This window comes from Sipha flava, unplaced genomic scaffold, assembly GCF_003268045.1.
Source record: "Sipha flava isolate LNK unplaced genomic scaffold, YSA_version1 222_pilon_pilon, whole genome shotgun sequence".
NCBI classification, from domain to species: Eukaryota; Metazoa; Arthropoda; class Insecta; order Hemiptera; family Aphididae; genus Sipha; species Sipha flava.
Window position 1 is genome coordinate 1356745 of NW_020272853.1, and position 19656 is coordinate 1376400.

General features: G+C 28.8%; 1 protein-coding gene across 1 annotated transcript; it reads left to right on the plus strand.

Moving 5' to 3' along the window:
• The first annotated feature begins 114 nt into the window (after positions 1-114).
• Positions 115-12556, plus strand: LOC112683269 (solute carrier family 23 member 1-like). The gene is made up of 12 exons (XM_025554201.1): positions 115-441; positions 2497-2654; positions 3153-3358; positions 4774-4900; positions 6527-6647; positions 6728-6869; positions 7338-7451; positions 7550-7689; positions 10851-10998; positions 11297-11376; positions 11454-11604; positions 12161-12556. The coding sequence occupies exons 1-12, from the start codon at positions 298-300 to the stop codon at positions 12307-12309; spliced, it is 1680 nt and encodes a 559-aa protein (XP_025409986.1). The 5' UTR covers positions 115-297; the 3' UTR covers positions 12310-12556.
• The last annotated feature ends 7100 nt before the right edge of the window (positions 12557-19656 follow it).

Consider the following 19656-nt stretch of genomic DNA (forward strand, 5'->3'; position numbering starts at 1 on the left):
ATTCGGACGAACGAATACATAATCGTTGTAATAACACAGCTAATCGGGGGGGAAAAGAGATGCGAACGTTTATCCCGGACGGCGCTGTGGGAGGAGTAGGGCGATATTTGTGCAACGTGCGCGCTAGCCGAGCACCGCTGCGGTCAGTGCCGCCGTACCTACCGCGTTTCGTTTGCTGCGGCCGACGCTCCGTCTCCACCGTCCGGTCTTGTTTACCCGTTCGCGCCCACCCGTTTGACCGGATCATACCGGTGTTTCCGAACGGTACCCGAGTGCCCGGCTGTTGAGCCCGCACCGATGGACGTGATCCAAGTGGATTCTGGCGGCGATGAACGGCTCGACTTCCTCGCAGGAGACAAGAAGGACCCGGACAAACGTCGCATCGTGTACCGGGTCGACCAGAGGCCCCCCGTGTGCCTGACACTGTTGTTGGCCCTACAGGTGGGTACATACGCGCGCGAGATTCGTTCGATCCAGCCCTAAATTTCGAATAACGTCCAGGGGATTGAATCGACGAAGAAAATAATTTAATCAAAATGCATTCTGAGCATCGCATCTTATAAAAATTCCGAAAGCCCTACTCTTCCCCCCACCATAGAGGAAACGGACGGGATGAAAAAGACTATTTATCGATACCTATACTTGCTGACGATAGGTATTGTAATTATTAAAAAAAAGCCACAAAATTGACATTCCAACAGATAAAGGATAAAGCAAAGCAAACGAACAACGTATTAAAAAGTTTATATATCGACACATAGCGCTCGTAGTATCACTGGTAACATTGGTGGTATACTGCCGTGACGAGGGCTTTTCCTCGACGTCCCCTTTGCAAATGATTATGTTCGAGTTTCTTCCGAGATGGTCGAATTGTACTTGGGTTGAAAAAAAGTAATGGTCGAACTGCAATTGGGTGAAAATCAGGTAGTGGTCGAGCTGCACTCATTCGAAAAAGGAGTTAAAACTTAAGGCGGGATTCCACTTTGAACGTTTGCGTGCATAAAAAAAATTATGACCGTGTTCGATGTATGAGAAGGTGAACATTTTTCGTGAACAAAACTTGTACTCGAAAATCGTTTTGTTTCTACTATACACAGTGCCGTAACATATAGACAACTTCAGGTCCGTGTGCGCATCAAACCTCGAGACCCCCAATCGTCAAACGTTTTGGAGCATTTGACCTTTTGAGGCCGCATAATGTATAGTTTAAGGCCCGGGGCCTGTGCGCAATGCACCCTCTACACACTCGGTTTTTACGGCCTATACACGTCTTAAAAAAAAAAAACCGTTATTTATAGAAACGTTCAAAGTATTACGATTCTTACATTTAGACGTGATTGCAAATATGAGTAGATACTTATATTTTAATGCAAAATGTTGACATAAGACCTTCAACATCACGGCACCAGAAAAAAATAAACTATATCGAAAAATATATTAATTTTTATGCTTAAAAGTGTATTACCAGGTTAGGGTTTTTGAATTCAGTATGTTATTATTACAAAAATTGAATTGAAAAAAATTATAACAATGATAAAAATAATATTTGATGATTTAATTAATTATATTATAAATTATGTAATTAAATACTTTTAAAATTTTAAAAACCTTATATTTATATTATGTTATGTAATATAATGGTATGGATAAAAAAATCATATTTAACCATGCCAATGGTTAAAATCCATTGTCAGTCCTGAGTCTATAAGTAAAATGGGAAATTAGTGTTTTCTAAACGTTTAACCCCTTCAAATGCATGATATTTTTGGTGAAATAACTTTTTTGAGCGCAGTTCGGCCAATACCTTTTATCAATCCAAGTGCAATCTGACTAAACCTATTTATTCAACACAAATGCCTTCCTCGTGACAATATGCTGCAGCAAAATTGTAGCTTTAATAAATTATAACCAAACTTTTTTTAATTTTGGTAACACGGTCCACAAAATAAACGTTGATATACGATAATGCATATAAAAGAAAATCGATCAATTATTCTCCAATCTCCATTTAATAATTATTAAAACAAAATTATGTTATTTTCATTCTTTCTACGTATTTTTCCATTTTTAAAAGAAAAATGATATGTCGGAATAGAATTCGGTTGAAAAAATACCCTTGAGAAGACCAAAATTGAGACGGAAAGATAAATTTAAGAGGGTCGTAGAAGAATTAAGAGGAAAAGTAAAACGGAAGGATTTTTCAATGAATAGAGAAAGTTAGAGAACTAGTTTAAGACGGGGGATGATCCTAGCAGCCGGATAACTCCCCAAAAAAAAAAAAAAAACATCGAAACATCGTGACTTATTGTTAAGTATTTACTTAATTATTAATTTTATTGACTTTGCGTGTAACGGATGATGAATTTTGAATTCAAGACCGTTTGTAGAATAAAAATATTTTAATACTTCAGACTAAGGATTTATTTATTTATTTCTAAATATAAACAATTTGTTAATTCATTTATATATTATTAATATTATTTATTTTTTCCGCAGAACGCAGTGACTACCGTTGGCGGGATAGTCTTCGTAGCCAACGTGTTGGCTCCGGCACTTTGCATATTACCGGAAGACCCGGCTCGGGCGTACTTGCTGTCCACGGCCATCATGGTGGCCGGTATCAGCACGTTGCTTCAAACCATTTTGGGTGTCAGGTACAGTATACCGCCGTCGGTATAAGATATTTGAACGAAACGGAAAACGGTTTCACAGTTTCTTTTTCTTGTTTCGTGATCAAACATGGTACACAGAAAATCAACACCTTGACTGTAGCAGGGCCGTAACAAAAGATTTCATTTATTATTTATACTGTAAATATTTACAATATAAATTTTAAATATGGCATAAATTTGATTATTTGCTCGAAATTGATTGTTGATGGTTATTTTTCTTTCTGATCCTATGAAGTTTATATTAGACAATGTATTCAACGCGTATAATAAATCTATATATCCTATTATTACTTGTTAACTAAAAGACATAGTTCGCTTAGAATTGTTTTCCGATCAACGGGAATGATTTATCATAAATTTTGAATATACAATTAAAAATGAATTTCTATCTTCACTCGGAATCTAAAACGACAATTAACTTACACCTGGAACCGTTATCATACTAAGAGTTTATTTTTTAATTTCCTTACACCTCAACAGGCTTCCAATCATGCAGTCCAGTGGTTTCGTATACATATCGTTCACGCTTCCAATACTAAACCTTGAGCAATGGCAGTGTTATAGTGAAGTCGATCTGTATTCAATGGGCCCCGAAAAGCGGACCCTGGAATGGCAACTCCGCGTCCGGTACATCCAAGGCGCCATAATTTCCGTCGGTATCGTTCAAATGTTGTTGGGCTACAGTGGTAAGTTAATATAGGTGTATTGTAATAATAATATAATGATAGTATACGTGTCGGTTAGCCAAACAACCATTTGTAGCTCATGTCAGTTACCGTAGAACTCGCTATTATTTATTTTAAAACACTTATTATTCTAGTAGTACGAGTACAATAACTGGGAATATATTGAATATTTATTGTACAACATAAATATATTAATTATATTGTTCCGGAAATCTGATAGTTCCTCGTCCGTTCAAGTTATTTCTTTGTTTTGTCTCTTATGTAAATTATTTAAATCTTTTAGATCAAAAAAGTCCATCATTAATAAAACGTTAAAAAAATACATATTTAAACAATAAAATCTTAGAAATCATATATTAAACACATACGTGTGTATTTGATCTATGCCGCTATTTAGTGATTTAGATTCAGTGGTATCTAGAAAAATACTTTGTTTGTAAAATAAATTTATAATGGATAATATAATGCATTTCACTCTATCTTTCTGATATAGCAATTGAGTTAAAACTATGAATAATATAAAAGTAATATAAAAAGTTATAAAACTAAAATTATAAAACTTAAAAACGTTAACGTCTTTATTTCCTTTACAAATTTGTAACATAATATGTTAATATATTATACGAAATTGTGTTGTTAATAAATTAAATTGTAGGAAGCATTTTTCTGGGTATCATGACGTACAACATATTATATATTCGTCATTTTACTCCGCAGAATCGGTTTTAGACTTTTCCAATCGGCTTAGCGGGTTATCATTAACTTTTCCAAAGAATACGTCGGTCGTGAATTATAATTTCTAAATTCTTAGTACTTGTATAATCAGTTTGAAAATTAAACAACACATTTAAATGGCATACGTTATGTCACAATCGATTAAGTCATACTATTAAGATTGTACTACTTCCATTATTCGCCATCATGGTTCACTTCTAATATAGAATAATTTGAAAGAATATTCAATTTATATTGCAAATAATTCGATTATATCCTTTATCGATAATCGATTACGTTTCAGATCGTTTTTCCATCTCTGCCTTAGAGGCCAAAGTGTTGTAAATAAAAATCGTTATTTTGTATTTGTAGTACCATGCGTACGAGAAACTGTAGAATTAGTACTATGTGTCATCGCGGGGTATAATGGACATTCTGACAAAAACGAATCCGACTGTTATAATACAGTGTTATAATTTACAATACACTGCGTCTGACACGATGTGATGGTTTAACCTTTCGACAAAGATAACCTCTGGACCTCGCCGCTGTCGCCTGTAGATTTGGGATATTTGTTTGGTCGCCAAACAATGCGATTGCGCGACAATGAGACAAAGTCCAGATTTCGAAAATCAGCCGCGGTTACTTATTATATTGTTATACTTTTGTGAAAAAACAAAATATTGTTTTTCTGTTTGCAGGGTTCGTCGGAAAATCGTTGAAATACATTACACCCCTGACCGTGGTGCCGACCATGTGCATCATAGGACTGACAGTCATCGAAAGAGGAGTATCCCTCATGTCGGGAAATTGGTCAACCGCTCTAATGTAAATAATATTGTTTATATTGTACCACTTTCAGTTCCATGTTATCATTACGGTATTGTACTGCGCTACTCGCACTGACGTTAGACAAAAAAAATAGTTAACGTTAAAAATACCACCGTTTATATCTGCTTGAAATTAAATGAACATTTTGTGGGTAAATTCTTGAAACGGTTTAATCAAAACGACGGTTCTTGATTAATAAACTTTATAAACTTTATCGCTTTATTGGATTATTGAAGGTAACGTGTGCTCGTAAATGAAAAATATTCTGTAACTCAAGATTATAAATGTTAGGTTTTTTTATTGTTTTAAATAAAAACTTGATTTTTCGATCAATTTTCATTGCGATATCAAAAATGCTAATAATATGTAATCTCTTATTTTATTCCTTGGAACGTTAAAATGTATTTAAACATTTCTAGGTTATGATATTTATTATACGTTCCAGTATATGAATGTGCAAATGCCATAACAATCGAACACTGCTACCAAACATTACTGTACCACTAGAACGATTATACAATAACAATAATTAATAAAAAAAATTAAAAAATAAAAATTTTGTTTTTTAATAAAATTAAAAATAACATTAAATGTTATCGTCGAATGACACATTCAAAACATTTAAAAATATCAATAATTTCTTCTAAAAGCCTTAATTATATACCATTAAATTATTTAGATAATATGTCTGTGTAGCTCGTTAGTATTTACTTTATTATTTAATTACCGTTACTTTACAATAGAACCAGGAAAAGCGATATATTAATCGTTAAAAAATTTAGTACAATCTATAATATATGTTACATAAATATACGTATATACTAAATATCCTAATAGTCCGGCAAGTAATCCGACACTTTTTTTGTATTTTCTCGGCGCACTTCTTTCTTACTCTTATACATATTAATTGCTAATTTTGAACTGTAAAATATAAATATTACTTGAGATTAAATTTAGTAATAAAAAAACAAAAAAAATAATGAAATCATCCACTAACAATTATTATAATTAGGTTAAATACACATAATATTTTTTTTCTCGTTGATCAAAGACTTAATGATCCTAATTGTTTCATAATTATTACATTAAAGTATTTTTATAAAATTAATTATAAAATTCATATAGAACAAAATACATAAATGCATGTGATTCGGTAAGAAATTGTGTGCCATTGAACAATATTATATTTATTTGAATTTAAAATTTACCTATTCTTTGGGGTTAAATTGTGGGTGTATTGGTATAAAGGTTTCTAAGAGGTATTTTTTTATTGATGGTTATAAAAAAAATCAGTTTGACACCACTTGACCTTATAAATCCTCTCATGCAATAGTCATATATGTATGACTAACGATGTGATTCCATTGTATATTTAAATATTTAAGCAAAATATTAATTTAATATTGGTTATTTTTTAATTTTATTTTCTCTCAGTTATTGTCACTGATGATTGCGATTTATAATAGATCAACCTTTCTGTTTTAAACATGCAATTCATACCTAAATACAGATTATACTAATTACATTATAAGTTGTCACCTATATTTTTATAAATTTATCATGTTTTCATAACCTCAACCATAACATTTAATATTGCGTTTATGTGTTTTATTGTACAATCAGAACAATACTTTTTCTAACGTTCTTCTCCCAGTACTTGCGCAAGGTTGCCATCCCCCTTCCGTTTTATTCGTCTTCGAAAGGACTATTCCAGGTGCGATTGAAAATATTTGCATTGTTTTCGGTAAGCTCACTTTTGAATTATTTAATTAATAAATAAGTAAGAATCCCCGTCGAATAATTCTGGGTTTGTTTATGTTTTAGATTCTGCTCAGTGTGGGTATTATGTGGATAGCGTGTGTTTATATGACTTCCAATAACAATTTATTACCGACGGATCCTGCGAACACAGATTCAAAGTCCGGAGTGTTCCATAACTCACAAATATTCCGTTTACCTTACCCTTGTGAGTATATAATTTTATTTTATTATACAAATGTCAAATATTAATATTTAATCGTGATTCGTTTTAAGTGTCAACTGTAACATTTTTCGTAACAATAATACATAATTTAATCGGTTTACCTCAATAAATGATGTTTTATGAATATAAAAACGCGTTAGTTTTTAATTATGGAAGAAAAACTAGGTATTTAGCGAGATTTCGAAATACTCCAACGAAACAAATAGTATTGTGATATGCCCGAGATTCGCACATATTATACAAGAATTAACACCTTGAACCTTCAATTTTCATGCTGTAAATGTCACTTCTCATAAAAATAGAAATCCCCGAACGTATTGCGAAGGAGAAAATTAGTTTTGATAGTAAAGTTTACCAAATTTCCGATTAAATATCGTACTTCCTCATTTGTCCGAGTAATAAGCCCAATTTTTTTTGTGCGAATATTGTAATTATTTGTTTTGCTTGCAGTTCAATGGGGATGGCCGAAATTTAGTTTGACTTCAATAATGGCCATGTTACCTGCACTTTTTATTAGCATAGTCGAATCCGTTGGAAATTTTTACACGTGCGCAAAAATTGCCAGTAAGTATATATATTTCTGTGTGAATGTGTTTCAGTTCAAATCTAATGACAAATACAATGTATAAATAAACTAATCCACGTGTTTCGTTTTATTACAGATCTCAAAACGCCTCCCGCGAATGTGGTGAATCGTGGTATCGGTGTTCAAGGTATCAGTTCAATTCTGGCCGGTTTTCTGGGCATAGGATCCGGGGTCGGCGTGTCCAGTGAAAACGTGGGCAATATCGGCATCACTCAGGTAAGTACCTAATATCGCAATAAATATTACTAGAAATCGAAATGGACCATATTTATTAATTGATGCGACTCTTATTCGTTAAGAGATCGTCTGTTCGAAAATAAAACACACAAGTCCGGAACTTGCAGGTTCTCAGATTTCAACGCTACATGAAATCATTGTACTTTTTACAATCGTATATCCGAGAGGACGCACCGAATATCGAAACAAAACTACTAATCCATATATCTATATATCTATCTAAACTATTAATCAAAAAATCATTCGAAAACTTTGAGAACCTCTTATATAGTTTATCGTATGAATTACTACTAATATATGCGTTTAAAATCATGTATTTTGCCGTTGTTTGAAACATCGTGTGAGGCGAACATCAATCATATTATCTGCATTGTAATTATTTACAATTGACAGCATTATATGTTATTCTGTAGAATATTTTAATAATTGGTCGTGATATTCAACGCATATTCATTGGGGACATTTTATAATATTATTACAATATACCAGTTATATTAGTGTATTGGTCTTCATTTTGATGAAACTAATAATAATGATTCAAATTAAGACTTTATTGTTCTATTTATTTATTATCGTTGAAATAAGAGCATTAATAATAATTAATAATAATGAATAACTTTTAAAATTAAGATAACATAAAATATTGTTTTTCTTCGTAATTAAATAGACGAACAATTTCTGAAAATAATTTCAGTTATTCCAGTTAAAAATCCAGTACTTTTTCTTATTTCATTTACATTTACGCATTCGCAACGTTCTTGACTGGAGATTATTTTGATTACATTTCATACAAGGTTATTTGAAGACATTATTTTAAATAATTTTATACTATTTTCGTATTTACGGAGAAAACATAAATAAGCCGTATAACATTGGTACATAACTTCAATTTATTAAAAATATATTAGATAGAAACACAACAATAATTATTCAAAAAAAAATTTAAAAACATATAAAAATGTATTTGCTATATATTAAATGTGACGAAGGAGTAGGCATGGGTTTGATGTATCGATATTGATATTTTACTTTCATAAATCGATATAATTTTATATTTAAAACGTATGACAATATAATATCGATATATTATTGATATATTTTTTTATGTGCTGGTCTGTTTATCTCAAAATTATTACGAAAATTAAATTATCATTTTATATTTTAAATAATTGCGAGAAAACGTATCATTTCTTACATCCAAATGTTCACAATCCACCTTATGTCCATTGCTTTCTGACTCAGTTTCCATTCTTGATTATATACTTATACGTTTACAATATATGTCAGTCGCAAAACACATACAACTGAAAAAAAACATTAACATTTTTTTCATCACTCCATGAGAAATATTGGAATTTACAATTAAAAATAATGGTGCAATGAAATATTAAAATATGTTAAGATAAATAAAAGTCTATTGTATTATTTTTTATTGTTCTCAATGAAAAAAATTGTTTTGTAAAATTTTTGTTATCTAATATTTCATTTTTAATTTTGTGACTGAAAAATTTTTTAATAAAAATATTTATAATATATCAAATATCTATAGCAAGCAATTAAATAAAATATGATTTATCGAAGTCGATACTATCGAAATTTTTTTCACAGAACATGTCTATGGAGGGATAGATTATTAATTAAACCGAAAAATTAAAACATGTCAAAAGTAGTACATATATAAATGCATACCTATGTATTAAATGTATTAACGTAATTAATTACATAATTTAGATTATCGTATTAAGATCATTAGATGATCGATTTACAATAAAACCTACCAATCTTTCTGCAATTACGTCTACCATTTAATGAAACGGTGAAAACCTTGAAAACCTCGTATATTTGATCTCATTCTTAGATTTTGTTTCTGAATCCTCAACATTTTGAATTTTGAAAATGAGAAAATTATAAAAAATGCCCAATGAATTAAAAAAAAAGTGTCTTGACTGTTCTCAAGTAGACCGATCTGAGTTTAAATTTTCTATCGTTATATTATAATGGGTTCAACAGTAACAGTTGGGCGAATGTGCGTCGATAAAATAAATATTTATTATAAAAAATATTTTGAGCATGAAAACTCGCACAACAAGATAAAATATACGATTGAGTTAAAACTCCAACCAAACCAATACTTCATTTTAATGGAAAAGTAGGAAAAATATATCTGTCTTGTTCGCATTTTATTTCTCTAATCTAATTATATTTAATTTGAAAAAAATATGTATGAATAAACCAATTCTTCGATAAGTTTACATGTTTAGTAATTTAGTGTACGAATATTATATTGAAGTTTTTAAACAAAGTGTACCTACGTTTGGAAGGTGCATATCATTTGAAATTGATGATTTATATTTTCTACCTTTTAATAGAAGATTCAAAAATAGTCGGACGGAGACGACTTAAATTAAGAGTTTTTTCATAACTGCTTTTTAAATTTATACATTTACAAATTATTATCATTATTTTTTATTGATTTATGTTATAATGCGATAACAAATCATGTGTGGCTAAAATTACTTTACTAAATATCACATGTGTGTCTGTTGCGACGCCGTACAAACGACTTCTAAATGTGCGTACAAGAAATGTTAATGTTAATATATAAAAATGATTGGTACGGCGCAAGAAATAGACTCACAAGATTCCGATATTATAATCCTCGAATACGTATTTTTAAGTTGGCCGACTCATGCGGCATAGGACTCTTATTTTTACTAATTTAAAACACGTATAATAATAATAATAATATTACACAGATGATATTTAATTCGTTATGCTATCGATTATTAACAACACAATTATTTTTATTGTATTCCAACCCGAGTGAGTGTAAACATAAAAAATTCAACCGGCCAACATGAGATAATCTTCTTAAACATCAAAAAGTAGCTTATGGAAAATCTAAAAACGGCAACGTACATTAATAGATTAAATCATGAGTATATGATTATATATAATATATATTATATATTTTATATCGATCAAATATTTGATTTCCGTTTTAAATTGATATACTCGCTGTAGAATAAAATTTGTTTTTTTATTTTATTTTTATTTACATAATTTTTGTTGGGTCTTAATTTACTTAATAGAGTTGCATATTGATTACTAAATATGTATATGTTGTGTGGTTGTTTCAGGTGTGCAGTAGAAACGTGATCGTGTATGCTGCCTGTTTAATGATTTTAATTTCGCCGTTTACCAAACTAATAGCACTGTTGGTCACGTTGCCAGATCCAGTGCTCGGTGCAGTGACGTCGGTATTACTCGTGCTGATCACAGCTGTAGGCAAGTGAACCGAATTGTTGTATACTACACAATGGGTACATGTACGCGTCCACGTACAAAATGCCGATGGTCAAATGTTCATTTTTCCCTCATCGCATTTACAATACCCTACTACTATTGGCCATGTTAAGAGGCGAATTTAAAAATTTGAAATGTGCTATTCCTGATCACCGAGAATGATAACTTTTATAACAATTTACCCAAATCCTTATTTCAATAAATCTTAATACGTGCACCAACATTATAGTTTTAACGTTGTATTTAGTTAATGTTTTACTGTTTGTTTATTTTCTCACAGCTCTGTCAAATCTACAGTTTATAAATCTCAACTCGATAAGAAACATGTATATTCTTGGTATGTCCATGTTTTTCGGATTGGTATGTATACTCATTGGTTTACATTATGATATCAATTAAATGTCTATAACTCCGTCGTTCGATTTCTCTATTTGCAGACGCTTCCGAAGTACTTTTTAAGTGTTTCGGTAAACAATAGTCTCATCAACACAAAGTATGAAATGATGAACAATATCATCTCCGTGTACTTATCCTCCGGAATGTTGATCGGCGGATTAATCGGTTTCGTTTTAGATAATACTATACCAGGTATCTAATAAAGTTTAACTATTTCTAATCCACTGTTCATTGGTAAAATGGTATAGATTAAAAAAAAAAAAAAAAAAAAAAAAATACGTGACAATTTAATTTGAAAATTATTCATTCTGCGTTAAGAGCATTATCTTAATTCTGCATTATCTTTGTTGATGTTAATGTTCATCTAAAATTTACGAAATTTTAAACCATTTTAACTAAGTAATCGTATTCATTATGTATTTATATAACTATTGATTTTTGAAAATAATTAAACCGCGGTAAAACTCGTCTGAAATTATCATCTTTAGATGTAGAACCTGCGGTACTAAACAAAATATTGTGATTATGGATTGATGAACTTCATACTGCAGATACGATAATTATTTGTGAAATTAAAATATAATATTGAAAACCTATATGAATTTTATCTTATAGACGAGATTCATTGTATTTCAAATTTATTAAACAATTAAATGCATGCGAGCTGTTATTAATATTTTGTGGAGTGAAAAATTTGTTTTGTAATCATTATTTAGCTTTTATGATGTGTGTATATTATTCTGTTTAGACGATGAAGACCAAAAATTAAATGGTGACGCATACCAAGCAGCTGACAACAAAGTGAAAAAGTCCATCGATAATGAAAACGATCAAATATATAGTATTTCGGATAGACTCTACGAAAAAATAAATTATTTATTAACATTTTTTGTCTAATACAACTCAGTGTTATTTTATTATACATGAGTCTATAGCCATGTAACTATATTTGATAGACTGAACAAAATTATTATAAGAATTTTATACTTAACTATGAATACCTACGTTATGATTGTTTAATATTTTATTTTTGTATAGTTTATAATTGTATTGAACCATCTGTTTTATAGTATTACAAATATCGACATATTTTCTCATTTTGTTTTTGTGAGTCGGACAAATTCTATTACTTATTTGTAATGGTTAAACATGCATTAAGATTTGCATTTAATCTGTATATGTATAAATACAGCATATTATTTTTATATACCTAAACTAATACTATAAAATAATACACCTGAAATAATATAATAAATTAAATATAAAATTGTACATTCAAGAAAATATTAGTATTTTATGTTTAAATTAAAATTGAACCAAAGAAAAATGTTCAACTAAAATATACACAATTCTTAGAAAAAAACATGTTTACATTATTTGAATTTATGAATAAAATCAGTTGTACAAACTTACATAACAATAAATAAAAAAAATCCATTTTTTCTTAACGCACTATTAAGTGTTAGGATGCCACACCTAATTCAATAACACAATAAAATGTACGTAAAAAAATTTCGATATTCTTGATAAACGTATTTAGATTATGTTCATATCCCAAAAATTATAAAAAAAAAAAAAAAATGTAATTTTCTTGAATCAGCATTATTAAGTGTTTTTCATAATTAGTATATTATGCTAAATTGAATCCAAATACGCGATAAAATTTACGGAAAAAAAAACGATAAATGTATAAGCAATCAATGAAATCAATCATATTACAGTATAACCTAAATACAGTTGATTACCACCGTCGACTCATTGTAGAACATTTCATATGCTTATAAATACGTACTTCCAAATTATCGGACTTAAGTGTGTATAAGTTTAATTGGTTCGTTTATATTGTTTGCGTGCACAAAATAATAATCAAATAACATAGAATTTTATATGTGTGAGTAGTGGTTACTGTTTGATATTAGTGATATTTAAATGTTCGTGTAGAGAGCATGCAGTTAGTCACGTATGTCGTAAATGTTTGTATGTTATGAATCTCTAACGAATATTAGAAGTATAGAAACCACTTCATTTGAATAATAACCATCTTTCAGCGTTCGCGGTAACCCACTCGTATTATTGTATTTGATAAGTTTTAAATTTGGATACGCATTTGTATGTAATTTTTTGCCAATATGACCTTGCGTATCGATATCTAACCTCTTACAGATACTGCTCGGGAACAATGAAAATTGAACTGTTTCTGAAAAAAATGTATTTATTATTTTAGATATACTATACCAATGACTCATTGATTGATAAAACATTCCTTTTTTTCATTATATTTTATTCGGCTGTATACTTAATGTTCATCATACTGATGTGTTTCAGAATTTGAAATTTGTAAGTCGAGATGTTCTGAGAAAAATCTTGGTTTGAGTACCTGTCCTTATTGTTTTTAAGGTACGAATCCTTTAAATTTACCAATACGTAAATTCGAATGAAGGTCTTTCAATTGGGTTTTTTACCAAAAACGTATAGAATTTTAGTGTTGTATAGAGATTTGGTTGATGCACATAAGCCAAGAGGTCTTTTACAACACGAGTTTTAGGGTAACTAGTTTTTAAAGGATTACTGTTTTGTTATTAAACTTCGGTCGAAGTAATAGTCGATTTTCAGGACTCATGCGTAGGTACAGTAAAACCTAGAAATACTACGTCTAAGATGACGTAATAGTATCTATGACGAATACAGTAGTAGAGTTAGATCACTTTGCAATAAAAAGTTTGTTTGATATAATATAGGTCTCGGCACACTTTTGACAATGATATGCATTGAAGGCCCATGATGTGGCCGTCCATGATTGAACCGACTGGGCTGTGCGTGTTAAAAACCTTATAGTTGGAATTATGTTACATTATAAGGTATATGTATTTTATATTATATTATGCACATGCTGAATATTGCCATGTAGAGATAATGATTTAAAATTAGAACCGAAGTAATCGGTGATGCGTGTATACTCGTACTACAGTTAGTGATGTTTCTATAGCCGCAGTTGAAGGTCACATAATTTATTATTCCTTTTTCTCTTCCTCTCTCTCACTTACTCTCTTCCATAAAATTTATTCATCCCTATAAACATTCATGTAAGTAAATTTATGTACATTATAAATGTAATATTTATATAAACTAATATTATATTACTTAAAAAATAAAAGACTTAAGAAATCCATTTGTACATACACGTGGATTTCTTAAGTCTTACAACAAATACATAAATACGACGGACGCGCGTCATGGGTAAGGTATATACTGCTAGCAATTAATATACAGCTAGAATAATAATTCGTTGTATATAATTACTATATCACCTTGGTCTTAGCGCGTGTGTATACCTATACATATAAAATATCACAGGTCGTTTACAGTTGAAATTATTAAAAAGTCCTAGGCCACAGCGTCGATTTATATAACGCAGCAATACAATATAAGTATAATGTGTTAATATGTATTATGAACACGATTTCCGCGTATCTGCTGGGTGATGGAAGGAGAAGAGAATTGCGTATCCTTCGGAATATGTTTACCGGATCATATTTGTTATTGTGCATGAACGTACGTGACATAATATTCTAAGATTAATACCGGGTATTCAAAAGTAAACCTATTAGATATGTAATCGCGACAATTGTGTAAGAGCTTAAAGTTCAGAGCCTATATGCCTCTGAAGAACAGTATTTCTGGAATAGAAGATCTATTCTAGTTCGCTTATTCATCTTCCGTAATATGTATGTTCGTATACCATGGATCGCAAGACATATCATGCGGGTCTTACGTACAAAAATAACAATCTCGATTACAACTTGAAGTATAAAACACAATAAGCTGTAAAAAATAGTAAAATAAAATTTTTGTTTTATTTTTTGTTTATTATAAAAAAAAAAAAAAAAATATAATACTATACTGCAAAAAAAAAAACTATTTTCACATCAGGGTCCTGGCCCCATTGGGACTGCACCCTCTGATGTAGTTGGATCTCTCTAAATGTAGTTACACCATATACTATATGCCATATAACCTAGGAATATTTATATTATTTTTTAATTCAGTTAAATTAACTATTTATTTTTCAATTAATTAAATAGATATTGTTAGCTTAACTTCAATTAATATTGTTTTCATTAATTATCAAAATAAATGATATTTACTTTCAATTTGTAAAATAAATTAATACAAATTATTAATAATGAAAGCCCAGATAAACATTATTTGTGAATATTTGTTTAATTTTAATCCTAAATTTCATAAAGTATCATTTGTTGCTTCTTTGATAACAAACATTTTGTGAAGTTACTATAATTAACTTCTCGTAGTTATTAAATTTTTATTTTTATGACCAAATATAATTTATATCCACTGTTTGTCAATAAAATAACAAATAAAAATTAATAATAAACGAAGTAAAAAATATTTTTTCAATTTAAAATAAAACTGGAAATTATAATAATGATAATATTCATTTTTATTTTAAATACATTTCTTAAGATAACTAAATTGTCATTTGTGTATTAATATATATTAATATTGATTTAAATCAGTTTAGAGCCAATGACTAAGTAAAAATAGAAAATACATTTTATAGTGTCCTTGTTAAAATAAATAATTTTATGAGTACATTGGATCGAGTATTCCAAAAATTAGAATTAGTGTTGAAAAATACATTGCATAGGTCATAAGTTTATGTCCATGGATTTTGAGAGGTAAAACAAACAGGAAAATTGTATGATAATAGTTTAATTAACATTTTTTTTTTTTTAAATAGAAATTCATGTACGGGTGATTAAAAATGATCAAATCTTTAACCGATCATAGTATTTTATGTGTGGATGTTTTGAATTATTAAAAGAAATAATATTTACATACTATTTTTTTGATGTAACCTCTCGCTAGTACCTTGATTGTTTTTAAGTAATATATCTTCAATGTTAATCATCTTATTCTATTTACGTTTATTAAATATTTTTATTTTTACCAAACTACGTACACTTTTTTTTAAACTTTTTATAATTTTCTAAAATTAAAATAAAAATTAATTTATATTTTAGTAGCCTTAAATTTTATTAGTATAATTGGAATTTGGAACAGTGTATTGATTTTCTTTATAACAGTAAACGAACCACGATTGTCTTCGTCTACGACTATAGGTACATATTTTTATTTTTAACAACAACTTTAATAAATATTTATAATATTTATAATTAAATCAATTAAATTTATGTTTCTATAATTGAAAAAATCTTAAAACATTTTAACCATTACGCTATTATAGCTATCAATATTAAAGTATTATTTGTTATGTAAATAGTATTTTAAAATAGCTTAAATCAAAAATGTTTTTCATTCTTTTCTCATTTTTATTTTGTTTGAATATTCAAAATTTTTATTTTAATTATATTAGTGTTACTATAGTAAATAAATAATTTATTTTATCATACCTAAATCAAATAGCTTCCAGGCATCAGAAGACCTCTGTTTTTCAGTATTTAATTGTTTTAATTTAACTCAAACTTAAGTTTAACTTTTTTTAAAAAAAATATATTTTTAAAGCCAACATTAATAAAATAATTTAATTCCAATGTTGCGTGTGGGAGATGTAGGTGTAAAGTGGGTGTAGGTATATGTATGTGCGTATGTGTGGGCTTAATTTCCGATATACGTTAATATGTTTTTCATACGGAACACATTGATTTCAAAAAGTTGAAACTTTAAGTTATAATGTATAATGAATAACTAAATAATAAATATAATATGTTATGTTATATATCTATGTTATATATGTCATGTTAATATAATAATATGATGAATAAATAATTTTTAGAATAATGAATAACCATAAAAATTAAAACAATGTAAAAAAAAAAAAATCAAGAATAATCAAATGAAAAATAAATTAATAAAGGCAAGGGAGTCCGCAATGAGGGGCTAATGGGTGCCAATGGATTCACTGAGAATTTTCATGAACAAAAAAAAGGTCATTCTATAAGTTTTAAAAATAATGAGCTTATTTTTTTATTAAAAATTTTAAGTTTTCAATTTTTATTAGTATGCACATGGTTTTATAATTTTATTTTGTTAAATTACGGCGGTCATAAAAGCCCGCATTAGTGCATTACCCTACTGCTCAATGTGTGTTGCATTAATTTGCGTTAACGGTATTGCCACGAAGCAATGGCGTATTTAGAAACTTATTTTGGGGGCGTGTCATACCTAATAGTGAAATAATTTTATAAATTAGTATAAAATTTTCTTTATCAACTTATTGTTTAAATACTAAATAATAATAATAATAATAGTTAATAACTAAATTAAACGTATGATCGTATTAATCGTATTTTATATTACTTTATGTTGCGCATAATGCATACTGACAACTGACAAGACGTGACAGTCACGGACTAAGATATTGATCGCCCGATAATTTCCCTGCATCAAATTATTTATATACCATATGTGTGTGAGTGCCATGCGGTCGATCGATTATTATTATCGGATTTCAATTTAATTATTAGCAATATTAATATATATTTTTTCGTTATACTTTAATACTTTATTGAATAAACAAACTAAAATTATTATATTACTGATATGTTTAAAATTTGATGTTTTCAAATATTTTTATGAGAGAGGGGGTGGAATCCCCCAACACACCCCTCCCATAAATACCCTACTGCCACAAAGAGCAATTCGACATACACAACAATAATATTCAAGTAATAATATTAACGCCTTTTTAGATAATCATTATTTATCCCCTACTTAGATTCCATCATAATGTCAATTAGTGATAAATTCCCTGATAAAAATTTAAAATAATAAAATAAATAGTTATTATTAATATTTTGTACATCATTATTATTTACTTTTTAATATCATTAAATATTATTAACAGATCATACTAGAGGAATTGTGTTGTATTATATTATATGATAATTTTTTCTAATTAAATTTAAAAATATGAAAAGTTTACGAAAAAAAATAATATTATGTCTACAGATAAAAATTAAAATAATTATAATTGGGTATGTCCTACATTTTGATCCTGGCCACGCTTCTGATTTAGGGTCACCCTAAACTAGTCTCATATACAAAATATTTGTGTCATTAAAATGTTACATTATTTAAAACATATCAACACATGGCCGTATTTAGGGGAGGGTTCCGGGTTCAAACTCCCCCCCTTCCCCCTAAATTACATTTAAAAACATTTGTATTGACTTTCTTTGATAATCCTGAAAATTATGAATCTATACTATATATATAAAATTGTAAGGGTTTTTCTTCGACCGCGCTAACCGAGAAAACTACTGAACCGATTTGGCTGAAACCCGACACTCTGCTGAAGGTTTAAGTACCACTTTTGTCAGTAAAAAAGTTCATAAAAGTTCATAAAAAATCAAAAACAATTGTACCCGTATTGTGCGTGTACTTATATTATCAATCCGAGATTGATTATTTAAATATTAAAGTTAATTCTTTTTTTTTCTTCATCAACTTCAATCAAATTCTTTATCAACCATAAATTATTTCTTTTTTATCTGTATTTATTTTTATCATTTATAACACTAGAAAAATTTCAATCCGTTTTCATTAACCGTTTTTTTATATTTAATTGCCGATCACATTAAACAATAATAATTGAATAAAAAGTTCTACATATCATGGTCCGAAGGCAAAATAAACAACCAGTCACGGGCGAAGCTGTGACGGGTCGGCTAGTATATATATAATTCAAATTCTTGAAAATGATACAATCTGCCTGTGAATATGACGAAACGCCAAATCTATTAGTCTACTTTAACTTATTTCACTTCTTATTAGGGACTGGAACTTATAGGTTTTTTCGGTTCCGGTTTCGGTTTTGGTTTCGGTTTTTTAAAAGAGTAAGGGTTCTAGAACCGGTTAATTTCGGTTAATTTTGATTATTAGAGATTTATTAAAAAATAATATGAAATGATTTATTTATTCTTGTTTAAATTGTAATTTTTTAATTTTGTGAAAATAGAAGGTATTATGAATAGTTAAAAAAAATAATTATAAATATATTAAATATATATATTATATCAGTCTATTTATTTCTTTGAGTTAGGTTAAGTTATTTTATTCCAACTTGTAGTAAGAATTTTTAAAATATTTTGTAATATTGTGAATTATTATGATTTGATGAAATAAATATCTTTAATTTAAAATTTAATTTTAATTAGGAATCAAAGTTAATACTGGCTACTGTTGTAGCTACAAATTTGTATA